The 21,862-nt window shown below is 47.2% G+C and overlaps 1 protein-coding gene across 2 annotated transcripts in view; it reads left to right on the plus strand.

Moving 5' to 3' along the window:
* CHUK (component of inhibitor of nuclear factor kappa B kinase complex) overlaps positions 1-19,368 on the plus strand; it is a 559,943-nt gene extending 540,575 nt beyond the window's left edge. The window contains exon 20 of one of the 2 annotated variants that reach the window (XR_013594756.1): positions 17,927-18,064. Coding sequence is in view for 1 of the 2 variants with exons in the window: in XM_078642754.1 (XP_078498880.1) it covers positions 17,927-17,953 (27 nt within the window). In the remaining variant the exon portion in view is untranslated. Of the gene's footprint in view, positions 1-17,926 lie in introns of both variants that reach the window. The other variant, XM_078642754.1, reaches the window with a different exon arrangement.
* Positions 19,369-21,862: the final 2,494 nt, after the last annotated feature.

A 21,862-nucleotide genomic window follows, 5' to 3' on the forward strand; every position in this document is an offset into this window, starting at 1 on the left:
CTCCAGTTAAAATGGTATGGCAGAGCAAAACAAAAGCAATAGTATAGTGACTCTTATCAGCCAAAGCTGTTCTATCTGTGGTAAAATCATCAAGAGGAGGAGGCAACCAACAGCTTTTAGCAACAGCAAGGAAGGCTCCATATGGTTAACAAAAGTCACCACTTCATCCTACAACCTTTGCTCAGAGCCCCTGTGGGAGGGAACGTTTCCAGCTAAATCCCTTCTTAGCATAAAATAACGAAGGTTATGTAGGTGAAAGATGTTCAACAGAATCTACAAACGATCAGATTTTGTTTCAGGTTCTCCATTTCATCTTACTTCCTTAAGTGGCTATTTCAGGAAATTAAAAAATCCCGCTAAACTAAAAAAATAAGCCTGATCAGAAACTCAAAAGATTTAAGACATGTACTGGTGCTGTTAACTCATGAAGAAGAACGGCCCAAAACAGGAGTTTTGTCCTATCTTGGAAATAAAAGTGACAAAGTAGCTGGTTGAGGAAGGCTGTATCATTATTTTCATATCTTCATAAAAGGTATTGTCTCTGTGTCGTATGCTTACCTGACGTATGCTACGACATTTCACTCACAGAAACCCAATCTCTACTTGAGAATATGAAATGGCAGCAAACTGTACCAAAGCAACGTCTTTACTTTAAGCCCGAAGTGCGCTTTTTCAACGCATGTGGCTTTGCTTGTGACTTCCCTTCATCAAAAGGGGGATTCTCTCCTATCTTTACAAAGAGGTTGACTCCTTCAAGCATTCTACTGCTGATGCAACATTTCACCTTGTGTATGCCCTTAATCTTCAATTCAGCACAGACCACGCATCTCATGTTCCATAACATATCATTACTTGTGATTGATGCTACACACAAAATCCACAAATGTTTCCTTCAAGAAGTGGACTGCTGTGATTCCTGAAGAAGTTTTCAGTTCAGATAATGTGCTGTTACAAACGTTGGCACAATAGTTTGTGTATCTTCCTAATATCGGACACCATTTTCATGGAAGCTCCTCAAATGAATGTGTAAAAGTTCAATGTTGTGGAAAGACCAGAGATTTGGACAACAACATCTAAAGAACATGATAACGGTACTTTCTCTTTGGTGGTGATGTTGCAAAAGCAATACATTGCGAAGGCTCTTATTCCAGCACCCTCTCGTGGCGCCCAAGAGGGTCTGGTCATTTTTAGAGCTTTGAGGCTCCACCCAACCAGGCTAGCTACTTTCACTTTCTGACCCTCGCTTGAGCAAGTGTCAGGCAACTATGCACTTTTTTCACTGGCACACACGGAAGTGCGTCTGACCCATCCATCCGAACTTTGTTGGCTAAACCAGGTAGTCCTTTGATTGAATCCTGGCCAGCCATTCTCCAGATGCCTTTTTGTTCCACCCCTAAATGATGCACAGCAAGCGTATTTCAGCATTTATCCCTATACTGCCAGAGGCTACCTATCAATCAGCGTGCACCTGGAGGCTGCCTTTGTTGGGGGTGGGTTAGTCTATGATCCTGTGACTTAGCATTATCAGAATCATGAGCTGTGATGACTGTGACGCCAGGTCACAGTAAACAGATACACTGGGGTATTTCTTCCATTTTTTGTTACCTTTTTGTTTCTATACAGAGGCATCCTATAATTCTTTTGCTTCTGCACTGTGTTCAACATGCCTCAGGTGTATAAACCACGTGCTCATGCACTCTCTGGCCTTTCGGCACCAAGCGATGGTCTCATGAGTGAGAATGAAATAGTGTGAGTGACTGAGAAAACGTGAAAGGCAGTGTGAAAGAGTCAGAGTAAGGGATTGCGAGTGAGAATGAGTGAGGGAATGCAGGTGAGCATGAGTTATTGAGAATGTGGCTGAGAAAGTGTTAAGCTTGTAAGTTTGCCACAACAGAAACCCCTCTTCCTCCCTCTGAACCTTTCTGGAAGGAAGTGTGCTCTTTTGCTGGACTCGGGGCTAGCGAAGTGTTACGTCCCACCAGTGTCAAAGATAATCACCCGCCCCTGATAGAACCAAAGATTGTGACAATTTTTCTTAGGAGTGTTGAAGTGATAATTTTATTTAAATATAATAGCTCAAGGAAAATAGACTCTCAAGAAACAAAAATATCACAGCAACATTTAAAGGCAGTTAGTCTAGGTCTAAAATCCTAACGACCAATGATCATATCCAGCTTGGCGATTCTGCAGACAGCATACCAGTATTGTGGGATCGAGCAAAGTGGAATGATATCCAGCATGTTTTGCCAGAAAGACCCGGGCAAAGAAGCTATTGCTCTGGTATGAATTTACCTTAAGGAATGAAAAGACAAGAGGCGTTTGGCAAAACAGGAACAAGTTGGTTTAATTAAACGCAGCAGCCGGGAGAGTCTCAACAGAGTGCGTCTAAAGAAAGTCTCTCTTTCCGCTGACAATAGATCTCTTGAGGTACAATAAAACAATTCTGCATTCTTGCAAAAGCATCTTTTTTATTTTGTATTTATTTATTGGCAGTTTTTTAGCAACAGTACACATTCAGCATCACGTTATATAGACTGTATAATCAGAGAACATCTCCATCTCGAATGTGTAAGCAAAGCAAATATAATTCAAAATACATTTCTTACAGTACCTAAATAAAAACATTAGGCATTTGGCTAGTCCGAATTTAGATCGCTACAAAGCAATATGATTATAAGCTACTACTCACAGAGGGTCCGCAGTGGGCAGCCAGCTAGTGTCTGGTTACAGCAACTATTCAAAGGAGCCATATTAGGCTGGCTGTACACGTTTGTGGTTCAAGTGACTGCAACCTGTGAGAGTTAGCTCGGGTTGAGGAGTCAGTGTTATCTTCTTGAAGTGTTTTTAGCCAGTCTAAAAAGGGGCCCCAAATATATTTGGGTCTGGAGGCTGTGTGCATCAGTTCTCAGAATGTGGATAATTGAGTCTGACTAAAGGTGACGTCTTGAATCCAAGCCTTAATTGTGGGTGCATTCCTGTCGTCCCAATAAATGGACACTTCATTTAGCCAACAAGAGTAACATGGCGTGTAATTTGCGATTCTCAGCCTTAGTGTCCTTCACATATCCCAATAACACCATGACCGGCTGAGGTTTGTTAGGCACCCCTAATATCTCTTGGATTTTACTGAATATGTCTGCCCAGAAGGAAGCAATGGGTGGGCAGTGCCAGGACATGTGTAAGAAGGTGGAAGGAGCAAACCTGCATCTCTCATCTTATCTTATCCCCATGTGGTGTAACTGAGATGGGGTCCTGTAAAACCTGTGCAGATATTTTAAGTGTATTAATCTCAGTTTATAATTAGGTGAGAGCAATTGGAGTTGGCCACAACAAAAGGTCAATTTTTCGTCCGTTACCTGCCCATCAAGGTCTGCGTTCCAGCTGTGCTCGGCTTTTGGTGTAATCAGTGGTGCTATGTTTTCCATAGAGCAGTACAGCCTTGTTATTAGTCAGCGGGATGAAGCATTTGTTGTCATCTGCTCAAGTGCTGGTAATTGATTGGGGGAGTTGGGAAGGCGGCGTGTAGTTGCCTACATGTGACTCTAATCTTAAAATAGAGAAATAGCTCAGAGAATTTAAGCAAGCCCTCAGCCGTCTTATCCGGTGGGGCACTGAAGGTGTCTTCAGGATAGAGATCTGCGATGGTTTCCTGTCCCATTGATCTCGCCACTGCTACATTCCCGCAATCTGCCATTGCTGGGATCTTTGAGTTTCGTGATAGAGGGACAAAGGGGGCGTATACTATCTCCAAACGAGCTCTGGTGAACAGTCTGTCCCAAACCCACCTAAGGGTTTTAACTATCTATCCCTTCTCTCGGTCTTCGGTATGTTTGATAGATGGCTGCTTGGAGAGGGTCTGGGGCTGCGATGTCCGTCTCAACTGCCACGTGGGGCTGGAACGGGGTGGGATGTAACCAATTATGCACAAATTTAGCTATTCTTGGACAAGCATCATAGTCCTAAATTGACAAGTTTTGTCCATCTAATAAGGACACGATGGCTCTCGACCTCAGGGAGAGCTAATGTGGGCCAGTATGTGTGTGTCCAAATATCTGGTGTGGGGAGCGCGTGATCACTATGTGTGGTGTGCATGTTGTGTCCTCATTGGCTGAATGTTTCTATCTACTTGTGGCATCTTGTGTTGTGGTATTTTTTGGGAAAGCCCACCTTTGCCCAAAAGTATTTTATTGGAGCCAATTTCCTTGGACCCGTGTGTGATGCAGCTCTTTATCTGTGGGATCGGTCAGGGTTTTCCCTGGATGCACGTTTTACGTTGGTCTAAGTGAGACCCCATCTGTGACCTGTCACTCAATAGGCTTTGGTTGTGGTCGCAAGGCTTGTCTGACCATGTATCTCTGACTCTGGGTTGATTGGGAGGTCACCCTGGTTGAATCCGGCAGCAATGATATGAGTTCATTAGAGACATTGAGACATTCTCAACATTGTGCGTACAGTTGTCATAGCGTACATCGACATTCTTTACTGATATTTACATAGTTATGCATGCCTTGATCATGGCATACACTGACATTGTTCCTACTGCTATCGACACTATTGTGCGGGCATAAATTATGGCATACATTTACATTCCATTTATGGGTATTGGCATTGTTATGCTTGCGCAGTTTATGGCATACAATGACATTGCATTTATTGGCATTGCCTTTGTCGGGCCTGCACATATGGGATTCACTAACATCGTATTCACCGATTTCAACAAAGCACAGGATGGTGGTGACAAATATCTGCATTACAGCAGTCCATCAGCTGGGTCTTAATACTCAAAGGGAGAGAAGGTAGGCTGACATATTTTGGAACAATGGCAGTCAGCTATAAATATAAAGTGGTCATCAAAGTTATCTGAGACTAGTGATGCTCAGGCATCGACTTATTCAACACACAAAAAACTAAATGAAAATATTCTATCCATGCTGCCAGGTTCCAGATCTGAAGAAAATCTGCAAGCTCAAACAACTCAAAGCCAAAATGGTTATCACTCCAGAACTGTCTTGCCAATAGTAGAACCTTATCTCTTTTAGTGGTTGATACAACCATACAGAGACTTCTATCCAGGACGGATCATCTTGGGTGATGGGGTGGGTGTTGGCCCTAGCTCTATTGGCCACCAAGTGGAGTCCCACGTTGAAATGCACTTCCTAAAGTTCACGATTTTGATCTTGTCTGTGTTTAGCTTCAGACAGTTGGTCTTCATTGAGTGAGCAATTGCAGTGATGGCGCCATTTAATTTGATCCTGGGCGGCTTGTCCACAAGGGAGAGAATGAATTGTGTGTTGACGGTGTTGGCTTGGACATTGATGCAGTAAGAATCGATGATGCTGGCTAGAGGGATCTATATATGCGTTGAAGAGGGTTGGGCTCAGGAAGGATCCTTGAAGAACTCCGCAGATGAGGTCAAGGGAGGTGTACAGTGCCAGGTTGACGGACTCCTTCCAGTCAGGAAGGAGCAGATCCATTGGATTCCAAAGACATGTAGGCATTGGATGAAGATGGTAGGGAAAACTGAGGTACCTCCTCATTTAAAGTTAATTCCCAAAGAATGAATTTAGACCAATATTGGATGTTAATAAAACTCAAAAAGTGGATCAAAAGAGAAAAGGTTTGAATATTGGCCCCCAATAAATCTCAATTCCCGAATTTTCTTATTCCCATTTGCAAAATGCTCAGGAAATATCTGAGATTTATTGTAAAAGGAGAACAATATCAATTTGCAGTACTGCCTTTTGACCTAAAGTCAGCTCTTTTAACTTCTTCAAAATACACAACAATAGTGGCAGACCATCTAAGACGACAATCGGTATATCTGTCCTTACCTAGATAACTGGCTGATAAAAGCCCAGAGCCACGACAAGGTACATCATCATGACGAACACACAAAATTATTGGTTCGAGGCATGTGGGCTGCTAAATTCATATCTTAGCATTAGATCGCCGCCTAGTGTTGGGCTCGGATGATTGCACATTGTTGTCCTGGAAGAGTCTTCGAAGTATCCTGAGATAGGTGGCTCCTCCCCTGGACTACAGTGCGCATGGGCATCGGCTCCATCCCCAGATTGTTTTTTTCCGCCATTGGGTTCGGATGTGGTCTCGACGTCTTACTGTCGGAACCAAGAAAAACTAACTTTTAGCGGCCAAAAGGCCTCGATTTTCTTGCGTCGGTATTGTCTGCGCACGGTCTCGAGTCTTCCGTCTCTTGGAGCCGGAATAAGCGGAGTTTTCTTCGCTCTCGGAACTTTGAGGCCTTCTCATCGCGACACGACTGCAAGCCTTTTCGGACATGGAGCGGAGCCCGTTTAAGTACTGCCCGCTCTGTGGGTCCAAGTACCCACACATCGATCTACACCCCGTGTGTAACAAATGCCTTTCGCCTGACCACGACGACGGCAAGTGCAAGTTGTGTGCACAGTTCCGCTCAAAGAAGACTCTCAAGCTTCGGCGCGCGATGCGCATGGAAGCTAAACAGGCGGCCCCGGATCCGGAGAACATCTTCGGCGACCAAGACGAAGAGGACCAGGGTCATCATCTCCAAATCTCCCCACCCGAGACGGAGATCGAGGCGGATCCGGGAGACGACGACGGAGTCGCGGGTCAAGGCCTTGAATACGTCGAGGAGGTAGGAGACGACGATGAGATTTATGGGGCCGCGGCGGATAGCTCAGCGGACGAGCTCTGCCCCGAGGGTTACGAGGATACCGACCGGGACACGGGATCGCCTGTCGGCCTTACCCAAGACCCGTTGCCGCAAGCCACAGCCCCGCCTTCGGGCCCGGCCACGGACTTACTTGCTGGGCAGACTGTTTCGAAACCGAAACCGAAACCATCGGGATCGACAACACCTAAACTGGCCGACCCGAAAACGAAACCGAAAGTTAAGGACTCGAGTGTCCCTAAGATGGCTGCCGTGCCGGTGAAACCGACGGTGCCCGCTACCCCATCGACTCCGTCGACCTCCGGTCCGCAGAAGTCAAAGAAGTCCGTCGATTCCGATGCTGCGAAATCGAAACCGACGCCAGAGGAGGGGTCCTCCAAGAAAGATGGTCGGCACGGGACAGCGGCTACGACGCCGTCAAAACCCGCCAAAGTCGGCTCCAAGGAGGCTACGCAGGCACACGGAAAGAAGTCTGTGCCCCGAACGCAGGAATCGGAGGCGGTAAAGACGGGATCCGCGCCCAAAACGCACAAGGCCCACAAGGACGTCGGATCCGAGGGGAAAATCAGACCATCCTCGTCAGCGCCGACACAAACTGTGAGTGTGCCGTCCCCCATAGCCGAATCACTGAAAAGAATCAGGGAAAAGGCCTTTGCCCCGTCGGCTCCGATACCATCAACGCAGCCGCGAAAAGACACTCCAGAGAAGCCGTCTGGGAAACTTCTCTTTATTTTGCCGCCGAAGGAGGCGCCAAAAGCATTTTCAACCAAATCGGCACCGAAACAGGTGATTTCTTCACCGACTGGCCCACTTCCACGTCAGGTACTCGAATCCGAGGACGATTCGGAGCATTTCATCGACGCTGACACAGGCAAACTGACCCTCTATAAGAGGAAAATCACTTCGGAGCCAGTGGACCCCTATGTCATCCCACTAAAGAAGAAGAGGGTGCCCCTTGACGCCTCAGGCCTCACGGAACCAATCCAGCCTCCTCCGAGACGGAGCCCTACTCCCTCCCCAGAACACTCTGCGGGTGAGGGGTATGATGAGGACGAGCAGTACAATTTCCCAATCAATGAACCTGATGTGCAACCGGATTCATATGATGACACTGGTGACCAGAACACCCAAGGTGCGGGGCAGGACCCGCAGCCTTTTAATGCACGGGCATCCCCGACTGAGGATTCAGCAGGTTTTCATGCACTACTCGAAAGGGCGGCGGCCAATCACGATGTGGACATGCATGCCGACCCTGTTGAGGAAGACTTCCTTTTCGACACTTTTTCAGTCTCTGAAAGGACAGTAAAGACACTGCCTATGCTTAAAGGAGTCCTCAAGCATGCTGGGGACATATTTAAGGAGCCTACGAGAGCGAGAGTGGTCAACCCTCGCATTGAAAAAAAGTACAGACCTGCACCTGCAGACCCCGCATACATTCGGGGACAATTGCCACTGGACTCTCTTGTGGTCGCCAATGCCAGGAAACGTGCCAACTCCCAGACTACGGGTGAAGCTCCTCCCCCGGATAAGGAATCCAAAGTGCTAGAGGCAGGGGGCAAAAGAGTAGCTGCACAGGCATCAAACTTTTGGCGCATCGCCAATACACAGGCGCTCTTGGCGCGTTATGATAGGGCGCACTACGACACCCTAGAACAGATTGTACAACACCTGCCTCCACAGTTCCAAGAGGGCACCAAACTGCTTATTGAGGAAGGGAAGCTAATCTCAAACGCAGCCATCAAGTGTGCACTTGACGCTGCGGACACAGCTGCTAGAGCTATCAACACTAGCGTTATGCTGAGACGACAAGCGTGGCTCCGCATCTCAGGGTTTAAACCGGATATTCAGACAACAATTCTTAATCAGCCAGTCAATCCTGATAGTCTGTTTGGTCCGGATGTTGACACCACCCTAGAGAAAATAAAGAAAGACACAGAAACTGCTAAGTCTATGGGGGCCCTACAGTCACAACAGTTTCGTGGCAGCAATTTTCGTCGCTCAGGTGCACGTGGAGTCACCAGAGGACAAATGGGTCAACAATCCCAGTTCGCAAAAGGTGGGGCACAATCCTCGTTCACTAAACAGAACAAGGGCGGTTACAGGAATAACAGCAACAGAGGTCGCGGCAGAGGAAACAGCTCCCGCACCTCTACTCCCAGCAAACAGTGACTCTCTGTCACTGCCCCCCGACCACCTAACACCTGTCGGGGGGAGACTGCAGCAGTTCCTGCCCGTCTGGAGAAACATCACCACAGACAGGTGGGTGCGACAACTAGTCCAGTATGGTTATTGCCTAGAGTTGAAGTCCACTCCACCCAACATCCCGCCAAGGCAACGGCCTATGTCCGCAGAGCACTTGCTCTTATTGCAGCAGGAAGTAGTGGTGATGCTGCAAAAGGGAGCAATCGAGCTCGTGCCGGTGGGGGAGGAAGGCACGGGGGTATATTCCCTGTACTTCCTTATTCCAAAGAAGGACGGATCTCTCAGGCCCATTCTAGATCTACGTCCCCTCAACCTGTACATACTATCAGAACATTTCCACATGCTTACACTGCAACAAATTCTTCCCTTGCTAAACCAGGGAGACTTCTTAGCAACCTTAGATCTCAAGGATGCTTATTTCCACATTCCACTACACCCGTCACACAGGAAATACCTCAGGTTCACTATTCAAGGCAGGCACTACCAGTTCAAAGTCCTACCCTTCGGAGTCACAACAGCCCCGAGGGTGTTCACCAAATGTCTGGCGACAGTAGCGGCGCACCTCAGGAGGCAGAACATCCATGTCTACCCCTACCTAGACGACTGGCTCGTGCAAGCCAAGTCAGAGCAACAGTGCGCCGCAGACATGTCGACTACAATTCACCTTCTTCACGATCTGGGTTTCTCCCTGAACTACCCAAAATCGCATCTTCAGCCGGCGCATGTCCGGCAGTTCCTAGGTGCAACGATCAACACCCTGACGGCCATGGCTCAGCCAAACCAAGTCAGGATAGACAGCATGCAGGCTCTGATCCAAAAGTTCAGGCCACAACACTCACTTCCAGCGAGAGTGTTCATGCAATTGATAGGCATGATGGCCTCCTGCATCTTCATAGTCCCTCACGCACGGCTACATATGCGCCCGCTCCAGGAGTGCTTAGCGAATCAGTGGACACAGGCTCGTGGGCAATTGACAGACCTAGTGTTGGTTACCAGTCGGGCATACGACTCTCTGCATTGGTGGACTCCACACAACCTTTGCAAGGGCCGACTGTTCCAAGAGCCCGTGCCGCAGATTGTCCTGACAACGGACGCATCTCTCCAGGGATGGGGAGCTCATGTGCTCACTTACACAGTGCAGGGACTATGGACGACGCAGCAACAAAAGATGCACATCAACTATCTGGAACTGATGGCAATCTTCATGGCGCTCAAGTCCTTCATTGTACATCTGTGCAACAAAGTCGTGCTAGTCCGGACGGACAACATGACCGCGATGTACTACATTCAAAAGCAGGGAGGCACCCACTCGCCACAGCTGTCTCATCTGGCTCAGAGCATGTGGAAGTGGGCCATTCAGAGGAACATTTTCCTCATGGCAGAACACCTCCCAGGAAAGGACAATCAGATGGCGGATCTGCTCAGCAGATACAGCCATCAAATGCACGAGTGGGAGATACACCCATCTGTTCTCCACCCGTACTTCCAGCAGTGGGGTCATCCGGAGATAGACCTGTTTGCCACAGCAGAGAACGCAAAATGCCAACTCTTTGCCGCCAGGTTCCCTCACCCACAGTCGCAGGGGAATGCGATATGGATGAACTGGTCAGGCAAATTTGCATACGCTTTTCCGCCAGCCCCTCTAATACCGCTGGTCGCAAGAAAGCTAAGGCAGCACGAGATGACTCTCATCCTGGTTGCTCCAACGTGGGCGCGCCAGGCTTGGTACACCACGTTCCTCGAACTCTCAGTGGTGCCGCATCAAAGACTGCGCCTCACGCCCAGTCTTTTGACGCAGAACCATGGAGACATTCAGCATCCAGATCCACACCAGCTCAACCTGGCGATCTGGCTCCTGAAGTCCTAGAGTTTGGATACCTTAACCTACCTCCGGAGTGCATGCACATCATCAAGGAGGCGAGGAAACCAACTACTAGAGCATGCTATGCTGCAAAGTGGAAGCGTTTTGTCATTTACTGTACAGCCAATGACATCAACCCGCTAGATGCATCTATCCCCAACATCATCTGCTATCTGTTGCATCTTTACAAGTGCAATCTAGCGTACACTTCCATTCGGATACATCTATCCGCCATAGCGGCTTATCTCCAGAACAGGCAGCACCTCTCTGTCTTCAGGGTGCCTGCCATTAAAGCCTTCCTTGAAGGTCTGAAACGAGTCATTCCCCCAAGAACACCGCCAGCTCCGGTGTGGAACCTCAATGTCGTTCTCACCAGACTGATGGGACCGCCATTTGAGCCACTGCACTCGTGTGAACTCCAGTTCCTTACGTGGAAAGTAGCTTTCCTTGTAGCTATTACGTCTCTGAGGCGTGTCAGTGAGCTGCAGGCGCTCACAATCCAAGAGCCATTCATTCAAATCCATCCAAATAGGGTAGTGCTACGCACTAACCCCAAATTCCTTCCGAAGGTGGTGTCACAGTTTCATCTAAACCAAACTATTGACTTACCAGCATTCTTTCAAAACCCGCAAACAGTGGCGGAAAGAATGCTCCATACCTTAGATGTACGGAGGGCGTTGATGTACTACATAGACAGAACACAACCCTTTAGAAAAACAAAACAACTCTTTGTTGCCTTCGCACCACAACACAAAGGCAACCCGATTTCCAAAGCAGGGATAGCCAGATGGATTGTTAAATGCATCCAGATATGTTATCAAAAAGCCAAGCGCACTTTAACAATACCCCCCAGAGCGCACTCCACACGCAAACTGGGGGCATCCATGGCTTTCCTAGGGAACATTCCTTTAGAGGATATTTGCAGAGCAGCCACGTGGGTTACACCACACACCTTTACTAAACACTACTGTGTTGATGTGCATTCCAAGCAGCAAGCTGCTGTAGGACAGGCTGTTCTGAAGACACTTTTTCAGGTTTCTGCAGCTGGCACGGGCAACCGCCGCTGATGGAGGGACTGCTATGTATTCTATGCTAAGATATGAATTTAGCAGCCCACATGCCTCGAACTGAATATGCTACTTACCAGTATGCATCTGTTCTTGGCATGTAGGGCTGCTAACATTCATATCGCCCGCCCTCCTCCCCGGTGCCTGTCGCAGCTGCAGATATACTATTGTATTTATTCATTAGCATGGACATCCTTTACACTTTTCACTCCATCTTCTGCCACAATGGCGAAAAACAATCTGGGGATGGAGCCGATGCCCATGCGCACTGTAGTCCAGGGGAGGAGCCACCTATCTCAGGATACTTCGAAGACTCTTCCAGGACAACAATGTGCAATCATCCGAGCCCAACACTAGGCGGCGATCTAATGCTAAGATATGAATGTTAGCAGCCCTACATGCCAAGAACAGATGCATACTGGTAAGTAGCATATTCATTCCTCCATCTGGGTTTGCAGATAAAGCTACAATAGTCGAAATCAACACCATCTCCAGTAAATTTCTTTTTGTGTTGCAGTTATTTTTATTGCCATAAATGAAGTACTGAGAAATAACACCAATACAGTGCTATGCAAGTCCAGCATGTACCCATATTGAGAAACATGCACCAATAACAAAAATCCTAATATATTAGAAAAAAAGAGAGGGGTAAGAAAATAAGCTAGAGAAGGAGCAAAGTAAAGAGAAGAAGGTAAGAAAGACAGAAAAGAAAGGGCGGAAGATGGAACTACAGAGCATGGAAAAAAAGGCCGGTCACGCGAAGCTCCAGTACAGTAATGTGGGGGAGGAAAGGGGAGGAGTGCAATCACCGTGATGAGTAAGAATCAAGATTCCATGCGAATTGGAGGGGGGCATCCTGCAGAAAGAGAGACCATGTGAGAAGAAAAATATCTGCTTTATCTATTAAACTGTAAATTACCTTATCATAGGACGCTGTCTTGTACATCTCTGCGAGCCATTCCTTGTGCGACGGCAATTGTGGAGAATGCCAATGTAGGCAGCTGTAAGGGCAGTGACAAGCAAGTGACTGACATGGCGAGTCAGTTCAGAAAGATCCGCCAAGACATGGAGGAGAATTAGTGGGTTCAAAAGTGGTGACTGCATATCCACAGATTCCTGGAGCATAGACCCCACTGCCGCCCAGAAAGGGCGAATGGTGGGACAATCCAGTAAGATATGAACAATATCACGGGGCGCGTGATTGCATCACCAGCAGGCAGAGTGAGGGAGCAGAGCTGAAGCCGTGGCAGGGTCAAGTGCCAGCCCTGATATGATATGATATGAGATAAACTTATATCGCGCTACTTAGCCCATCGGGCGTCAAGGCGCCTAACCAAAACTTAATAAAAAAAAACATAATCCTAGGTCCGAGAGCATGTCTATGGGTAGGCCTCGATGAAGAGCCACGTCTTTAAGGATTTCTTAAAAAGCGCAATGGAAGATTGTGTTTTTAGCTCGGAGGGGAGGGCGTTCCACAGTTTAGGGGCCACAGAGGAAAAGGTCCTTCCACCCCATCTGACTCTGTTTGTCCGAGGGACGGATAGAAGGTTCTTGCCAGCGGAGCGTAAGTTTCTACTGGGGGTGTAAGGAACCAGAAGGGAACTTATAGCTTCAGCACAACCGCCAGAAAGAGCGCTGAAAACCAGGCACAGGATTTTAAGAGATCCTGGCCTGGATCGGGAGCCAATGCAGACTCTTCCTGGCGAGAGTGGCTGAGGAGATGTTAGGAACATCCAGGACAAATCTAGCAGCCGCGTTCTGAATGGTTTGAAGACGTCGGATAAGGCCTTTATTGATGTCTGCATAAAGCGCATTGCAGTAATCCAACCGTGATGTAACTAAAGCAACCACAGTCTGTTTGCGGGCTTGGGGGGAGAGGTAATGGGAGATTTTTCTAAGAATCTTAACGACTCCCCAGCAGGTGGACACAGTTTTATTGACCTGCTGTGTCATGGCAAGCGAGGTATCGATAATCACGTCCAGATTTCGGGCGGATTTCAAAGGCAGAGGACAGGCTCCAAGAGAAGGAGGCCACCAATCGCTTGACCATGTGTCTTGATCCTTACCAAAGATCAGGACCTCGGTTTTCTCTCCGTTCAGCTTCAGTGAGTTTAAGATCATCCACTCAGAGACTGCTTGCATGCAGTTCCTGAAGCTGATCACGGAGGTACTCACCGAGTGGGAGAAGGACACCATGATCTGGGTGTCATCGGCGTATGACACCACCTCCATCCCATGCGATCTTACTAGCCTGGCAAGTGGGGCCACATAGATGTTGAAAAGGGTCGGACTCAAGGCCGACCCCTGTGGGACCCCACATTGCACAGGTGTAGCAGGGGAGAGGTACTCTCCTAGCTTGACCCTCTGCTCTCTCTGGTTAAGGAAGGAGGTCAGAAGGCTCAATGCTAGTGCCCCCACCCCTATCTCCCTCAGACGAGCTGTTAAAGTCGAGGGAGATAGGGTATCGAAGGCTGCCATCAGATCGAGCAGGACCAGAAAAGTAGTCTGGTCTCGGTCGACCTTTGATCGGATGTTGTCTACCACTACCGTAAGGGCCGACTCGGTGCTGTGAAATTTCCGGAACCCATGCTGAGATTGATCCAGGAACCCAGACGCATCAAGAAAGGTAGTCAAATGCTGATTAAGATGGAATTCAAGCATTTTAGCTGGGGAAGGCAGCAGAGATATAGGTCGAAAGTTTTTGAGGGTTTCCGGATCCAGAGTCGGCTTTTTAAGTAGAGGTTTGACTATAGCTTTTTTCCATGCTGCTGGAAACAGGCCCTCAGTCATGGCACGATTCATCACCTCAAGAAGAGGGGGGAGCAGCGTTTCCCTACACTCTTTCAGGACCCTCAAAGGGCAAGGGTCCAGTGGAGATCCTGATTTAGTTCTATTCAAAAGCGAGTCAAGATGATCGAGAGTGAGGAGAGGGAAGTTGGTAAGACTCTTGGAGGGATCCTTTGCCCAGCACTCTAAAGCAGGCTGAACCGGAACAGGATGAGAGCTCATTAGATCTCTCTGAGCTTCAAGAGTGGAATAGATATCGGCGATTTTAGTGTGGAAAAACTGCGAGAGCTTGTCACACAGCTCTTGGGAACCTATGATGGGATCAGGAGTTTGTAGAGAACACAAAGAATCAACGATCTTAAAAAGTTCCCTAGAGGAGGTAAGGGACGTAGTTAACTTAAAGAAATAGGCCTGCTTTTCTTTAATGACCCTAGCCTTATAGTCTCCAAGCAAAGACTTATGTTTTTCTCTGTCTGTGGGATCCCAGGTTTTTCGCCATAGTCTCTCCTGTTTCCTGCAACTTTGCCTAAGAGCCTGAGAGGCTCTGTAAACCAGGGGGCTGAAGGTTTCCACCTAGCTGAATAGCAAAGAGAGGCAGGGGCTAAAAGATCTACTTCTCTGGAGATAGAGTTGGAAAGTTCCAGTGCGGCATCACTGGCATCCTTCACAGGAGAGATAGTGATTTGTGCCATGAGGGGGGCAAGAGAGTCATTCGTGATTCCCCTAAAATTCCGCCTAAGTTCTTTGTTGGTGGGGCCGAGGGGCGGTGGAAAAGAGAGGGAAGATTTAAGTTCCAGGGGGACTGCAAAATGGTCTGACCAGACCAGGGGAATGGGAGGACCCGTGGAGAGTCTAGGGTCGTTGGAAAACACCCCGTCCAGAATATGACCAGCCCGATGGGTGGGACTAATTACCAGCTGGCGCAAGCCACATGCAGCTAGGGGGTCCACCAAGGAAAGAGTATCATTAGAGCCAAGGTCATCTAGATGGAAATTTAGGTCCCCCATAACCGTAAGGTGGGGTTTGCCAAAGTAGGGTTCTAGGATTTTGAGTAAATTATGACTAAAACTGGATCTAGGACCAGGAGGTCTATAAATGAGAAGACCAGTGAAGGATACTGAGGGAGAGGAGGATATGAAAAAATAAACAGCCTGGAAAAGGTCTGAAGGAGCAGATAGAGTTTTAATGCGGCAAATGGATGAAGCCTTATATAAGATTGCCAAACCTCCGCCCCTGCGACCCACTCTATCCAATCTGGCTAACGCATAGCCCTCGGGGATAGCGTTCAGAAGGTCAGGGCCAGAGGCTTCAGACGCCCAGGTTTCAGTAACAAAAACCCACGAAGGGTCCCTGGCTGTAACGAAATCGTGGAACGCGATATTGTTTTTAATCAATGATCTGGCATTGATGAGGTAGCCCCCTTCCGTATAGGTGGTAGGCGTAGTAAAGGTTTTAGCCAAGGTCTGCCTTTTTGAAGGATCAGGAAGAAAGGGCTCTAAATGAGCAGTATAACAGCAACATAAAGGTGAGCAAAGAAGAGCCTCCGGGGTAAAACTATAGTGGCAGGGTAATAAGGTGGGCTTTAGTGCTACAATATCATTATAGGCATAAGACAAGGTTACCTGGCTAGCCACCAATGTAGCAATATCTTCTCTGCGCAGCCCGTCCTGCAGCCCGTCCTCAGCGCGGACGGGCGCAGACGGGCTTAACTTCGGCGCACGACCGCTGTGCGCGTCCGCTGTACGCGGAGATATTCATCCCTGTTAAATGTATCCGGTCACGAGTCTGGCGCCCCACCTGACCAGCACCGGCCAATGAGAACGGGACCAGCTCTCTGCCTACGTGCCCTCCACTCAAACAGGAGAACCCGCGGTGGAACGGGGCACAGGCAGTGAAGGTAGCACACAGGAGAATAAGATACAGACAACAGTTTAAAAAGCGACTGAAATGTAAGTGATTCTAAAACACGACGAAATTAAAAGAATTGATTTCCCCAAGTTTCCCTAATAGTAGCAAGACCCTGAAGGATCTTAAAAGGACTGGTCTTCATCCATGCCTCCCAGACTCTCCATTCCAGGGCCTCCAAAAAGTCTGCCTATTCCTCCTCATATTCCACTTGTAGGTGAGGTTGCCAAGTCGTCCAGAGGCTAGCCAATGTTGTACATTTGTACCTGGAGCGATGCTAGACACAACCCTAGAGAAGTCTTTCTTTTGGAAGAGAGAGTGTCGTCGTTCTGAGAGAAATGCCAACTTCTAATACCTCCCAATCCATTGCAAGGCTTATCTTCCTGCTGGGATCCATGGGTTCCTGCCTTATTTCTATTCTCCTGAATGCATTCCGTCCATCACTTTTTTGTATACTTTATTGGGAAAACCTGGCATAGGACAGGCTTTCAGAAAGTGTTCAGCAACATAGGAACATGTGGGGTGTCTTCGTGCTTTCTGATGAATTATGGTCAAATATAAGAGAAATTGTTGAGCGAAGTGTCTTGGGGTCTCTGATCACAGTGGGCAATTTTGGTAATATTTATAACTTCGGTGAAGATTTGTGTGATGCAAAACCAGGACTATAATGAAGGAATCCTTTTTTTATTCCATGTTTGTTTGCACATCTGCTGCTGCTTTCTTGAGATCGGTGCCTTTGCAGGACATTTCAAGGGCAGATACTTGGTCTTTTCTCACATGCTTGCTAGATGTTATTACCTTAATTCAGATTGCTGGACTGGAGCTTCATTTTGAAGATTGGTAATTCAGCATATGTTTACAGTGCTTTCACTATTTTGTGCATATTTGAGGCCCTTTCATCCAAATTTGGTAGGTATTTGGGTAATCGTTTTAAGATAAGGTAAATGAAGAGGTAATAAAATCAATTAAAAGAAAAGGTTTTATATCGTCACTAATGTATATTCTGACGAATAGTGTCTCGCCTATGCAGATTCTTTATTGCCTGCATAATTTCCCTTGAAGTCCATTAATTTCTGACACCTACTCTGCTTGAAAATTCAGGAAATTAAGGAGAATGGGCAGAGAGACATTATTAATGTACTTGGTGCCTCCCTATCTACACAACGTTGCACAATGCCCCTTCTGCTTAAGTGACACCTCAAGGTACAATGACAATTTGTAAAATGTGTTAGGGTCCCAGCCTGTTGCAGGTTTATTTAAAAGATCAGGAATGTTCACCGTGAACATAGTATTCACTAGAAACAAAGTTATTGAAGGTGTGTAACATGTTCTTGCACTGCAGCATGAAGACAGGGGACTAAGAAGCGACTGAAAAGTGTAAAAGTCTGCTTATGAATATTGTCTTATTTTCCAATGCCCTCTCCTTGTTTTTTCCAGAGCTTGGACTGGAGTTGGCTGACCTAAAATGAATGAACAATCCAGCTGTCTAACTGAAAATGGAAAATCTGATCATGAAATGAAGTTCAGGAGGATGTGCACTTCTTTTGATAAGGAAACTTTCCTTGTCCATCAAGCCTTTCCATGGACGTCGTACACAAAGAGAAGTGCCTCATATTGAGACTGGGGTGCCAGCTACTTTTCTGATAGACTCTGGTGTTTTTGGTCTTCTCCAGTGTGTTTTTAAATGACAACTCAGATCTAGGAGTTATGGCTAATGGGATGAGGGGGAATGGGCTGGCCTCATAACCTGGAACATTTGTCCGTCAAAGTACTTTTTGTGAGTGCAAAGCAGAGGCACAAGGGGGAGACCAATCACCGCACTTAGGTAGACAAGCACATACAACAGATACAGACCAGCACTCTTTTCAACTGTATATAATCACAAACCGAAAACATACTGAGATCTTTACATGACCTACTCTTTACTGCTGAAGCAAACATGAGCACTAATCAGCCACAGAGATAAAGAGCCCTTCTTGTTGCTCCATGCGTTTTCCCTGGGGCTGCAGAGGAGATTGTGTTCTTCCGGAGTAGAACGGTTCCCTCAGAATTTGTCGTTGGAGAACTGGAGGCCATTGTTCAGTAATTAATGAACTGAGGTAGTGTGAGGGAAATAGCTTCCCGACTTTGAATGATGCAACCTTTCTTGTCCACACACAGACCTCTTATAGGAGACCTCCAGTTCGAAAGGGCACACATTACTGCTTAATGGTCTTCTCATTGGTTCAGTGGAAGAGACCTTTTTCAGGGAGCACTGGTAACCACATTTACACATCCTAGGCTGAAGAGACCAAAGGTATTCTTGTTGGGTGGTTTATTTTGAGGTCTACCAAAACAAGTTACTTTCTCTTCTTGACCCCAAGGACTCCGTTTGAATTAGGCCAGTGAGTGAAAAACTGCTATTAGGGAGATGGAGCTATGTTGGCATTCCTCTATGGACACAGCAGATATCCCAGTCTCTGGGTGAGTATGCTATGAAGTGAACTGAAACCCGATCACAATGGTTCCGTATGTGTACAAGAGGACTGTTTTTCATTTGCATGGTCACCACTTTAGTCTTTTCTCTGACAAGAACTAAAGTATGCAGAGGAGTGAAAGATACTTTTAACTTATATGTGAATTACCCAGGATCTTTCATGATGAGAGACTCAGACAAAATATTCTTCTTAAAACAGTCAGTCAGTAGATTTCGTGCCATCGTGTTAACCTTTTGTAATATTAGTTTTGTTGATTTCCACAGTACATGCACCACCAATTAAACCATTCCTAATGTGTTTGTTAATTTACTGATGTGTGAATATTTGTAACTATTTTGAGGTGTTAATGGTTTTATTTAGAGACTGTAAAGAAGAGAAAAACTTATATTGATTTCTTTATAATCCCTTGTGTTGTGTTTTTATTGGGCTGGGTCATAGAGGAAGCATTTAAATTATGCCAAACTCAGTAGTTTGTAGTTATTGATGAACTCACTGTGTGTAAATTATTTGCTGTCTCATGCTATGCAGTCCTGTACTGTTTGTGGCCTCTTCCAAGGTGAAAGTCTCCTAAGAGTAAGAGAAACTAGGTTGTTAAGGATGGCCATCTTGTTCTTGAATTGCAAAATGTCAGATTTGAAGCTACGGCATGCAGATATTGAGTACTCTAATGATTATTATGATGCTTTAGAGTTTTATAGGACACATTCTTTACAACTCTATAATCCGAAAGCTAGCATAAAGGAAGAAGAAAAAAAGACTGCTTACAATATGGGAACCAACAGTTAGCCAAAAGATGATGAAGCCATTGATCCGACTGTAATAATGTTATTGAGCAAACTTTCGCCTGTCAGTCACAGTTGACGACTCACCTGGTACCATCAATGTCTTTCATATTCTCATGTGGTAATGGACACCGATAGCAGATAGGTCAGATTCAACAGATACATAGGCTCAAGATCAGCTAAATGAAGCGTGCCAAACCATTTCTAGCTATCCTTAAATATGTGTGCAAGCTTTGCTTGAATGATACTCAGTCCACCGTTCAGACTCCTTCTTTGATGCACTGAGGCTGAAACTGAAGGCTCAAGTCTCTGCCTGGATCCTTCGCTCCCCTGTTGCAGGCCAGATCCTGCAGACGTCACCGGAGCTTCCGAGGACTAGCCTAGGCACCAGTCTCCCTGTCCTAACTAGCACCACTAGTTCCAATTCTTTTGTGTGTTCTGACCAGAACGATTCTAATTGATCTTTCAGTGATGGCTCAAGCACCAAATGAACCCTTCAGTTCCGTAAACCCATAGCACTCTATTTGGATAATGCTGGCTTCCAATTCCAATGTACACATTGCACAATATTTCTATCTAGCTGGTCTACAAAATTCTGGCACCACCGGCAGCAGATTCAATTATTCTGTATCTTGAATAAAACAACTCCAATTGGTCTTTCAGTGATAAGTAAGGCCCCAAATAAACCCTTCATGATAATGGGTGGCATCCAATGGCTCTGCATCATAGGCATCGTCCGCACCGCATATGACATGCGCTGTTCCTTTATAGGTGCCGCCTCAACATGCTGACTTCATTCCCTTCCTTTCCACGCCAACAGCTCCGATCTAGAAGGGCTACACTGGTTGTGTTTTTACTACTTTTTTGTGTTTTATCTTAAAAAAAAATATTTGCACCCAGTGTGTGTGCGTAGAGATGTCCCCTGAAACACCTGTGGGTTTTAAACCCTGTGTAGCGTGCTATAGATATGTGTCTGTGGTGGACCCCAAGCTGGTGTGCTTGTGGTACCTAGAGATTAAGCATGCCTTCAGGGCCTGTGCCAACTGCCGCATGATGAATCCTAATGTGATTCAGGACCAGGCGATGAAGCTCCTGTGGGCTGAACATCGAGCGACTCTGCACCGCTCCAAGTCGCGTTGATTATTACGGGCATGCTCTCGGCAGTTGTTGTCGTTTGGAAAGTCTCCCAAGCACAAGAAGGCTAAGAATTCAAAGCGTTCTTCGACTTCACTGCTCAGGTGCAAGCCAACGGACAAGGCATGGGAACGACAACTAGGCCCCGCTCCTGCGAAGTCTGAATCTGTGTCCGCTCATATTTGGCCAGGGTCTTGGTTTGGTCCAGTGCTGCCATTTCAGCCACAGCAGATGCCCTTCAGTGGCGCTGACCCATAATCATTCCCAACTCCAATTCAGAGCCGGATCAGCGCCACTCGATGTCAACACAGATGCCTACTGGAACCAGACCACCCAGGTCAGAGACCGTGCCTCCTTTCTTTGATAGGCCCTGTGGGGAGTATGACTGAGGTGGATCTGAGGGATCCCTGTGGTTACCCTGATCACCTTGAACCTTTGGCTGAAGACAGCAGATATGTGGACCATGCTGATGCCAATAGTCTGGACACCTCTCAAGACCCTGGGCTGGTCTCTCCGAGTCTGGCTACAGAAGAAGGGGACCTCCTTTCTGTAGTGGTGCGAAGGACTGCTGAGGCCCTTGGCCTCATGCTACCCTCAGTAGACGTCAAGGCCAATGGGTTGACGGAGGTGCTTCAACAAAGCCCTCTTAGATGTCCGGCTCGGGCCTGGGCCAGTCCCTGCAGTAGCACAGGACTATTCACCACCATCCTGCTCCTGGGAACCCAGTTTTCCTCACCCGGCATCCCACCCCGAGAGCCTGGTGTTGCATGCCCCTACCTGCAAGGTGAATCCTGGCGCTTTCCCTTCCACTTGCCATATAGAGAATGCAAGAGGCTGTATACCTATGGGAAGAGGATTTTCTCATCTGCCAACCTTGCGCTGTGGTCAGTGAGCATTTCATGACTCTTGGGCCGATACAGCCACACTATGTGGGACTCTGTTAAACTAGTGCTGCCCATTGTCTCGAGCAATCTGAACCC

This window comes from Lissotriton helveticus, chromosome 5_1, assembly GCF_964261635.1.
Source record: "Lissotriton helveticus chromosome 5_1, aLisHel1.1, whole genome shotgun sequence".
NCBI classification, from domain to species: Eukaryota; Metazoa; Chordata; class Amphibia; order Caudata; family Salamandridae; genus Lissotriton; species Lissotriton helveticus.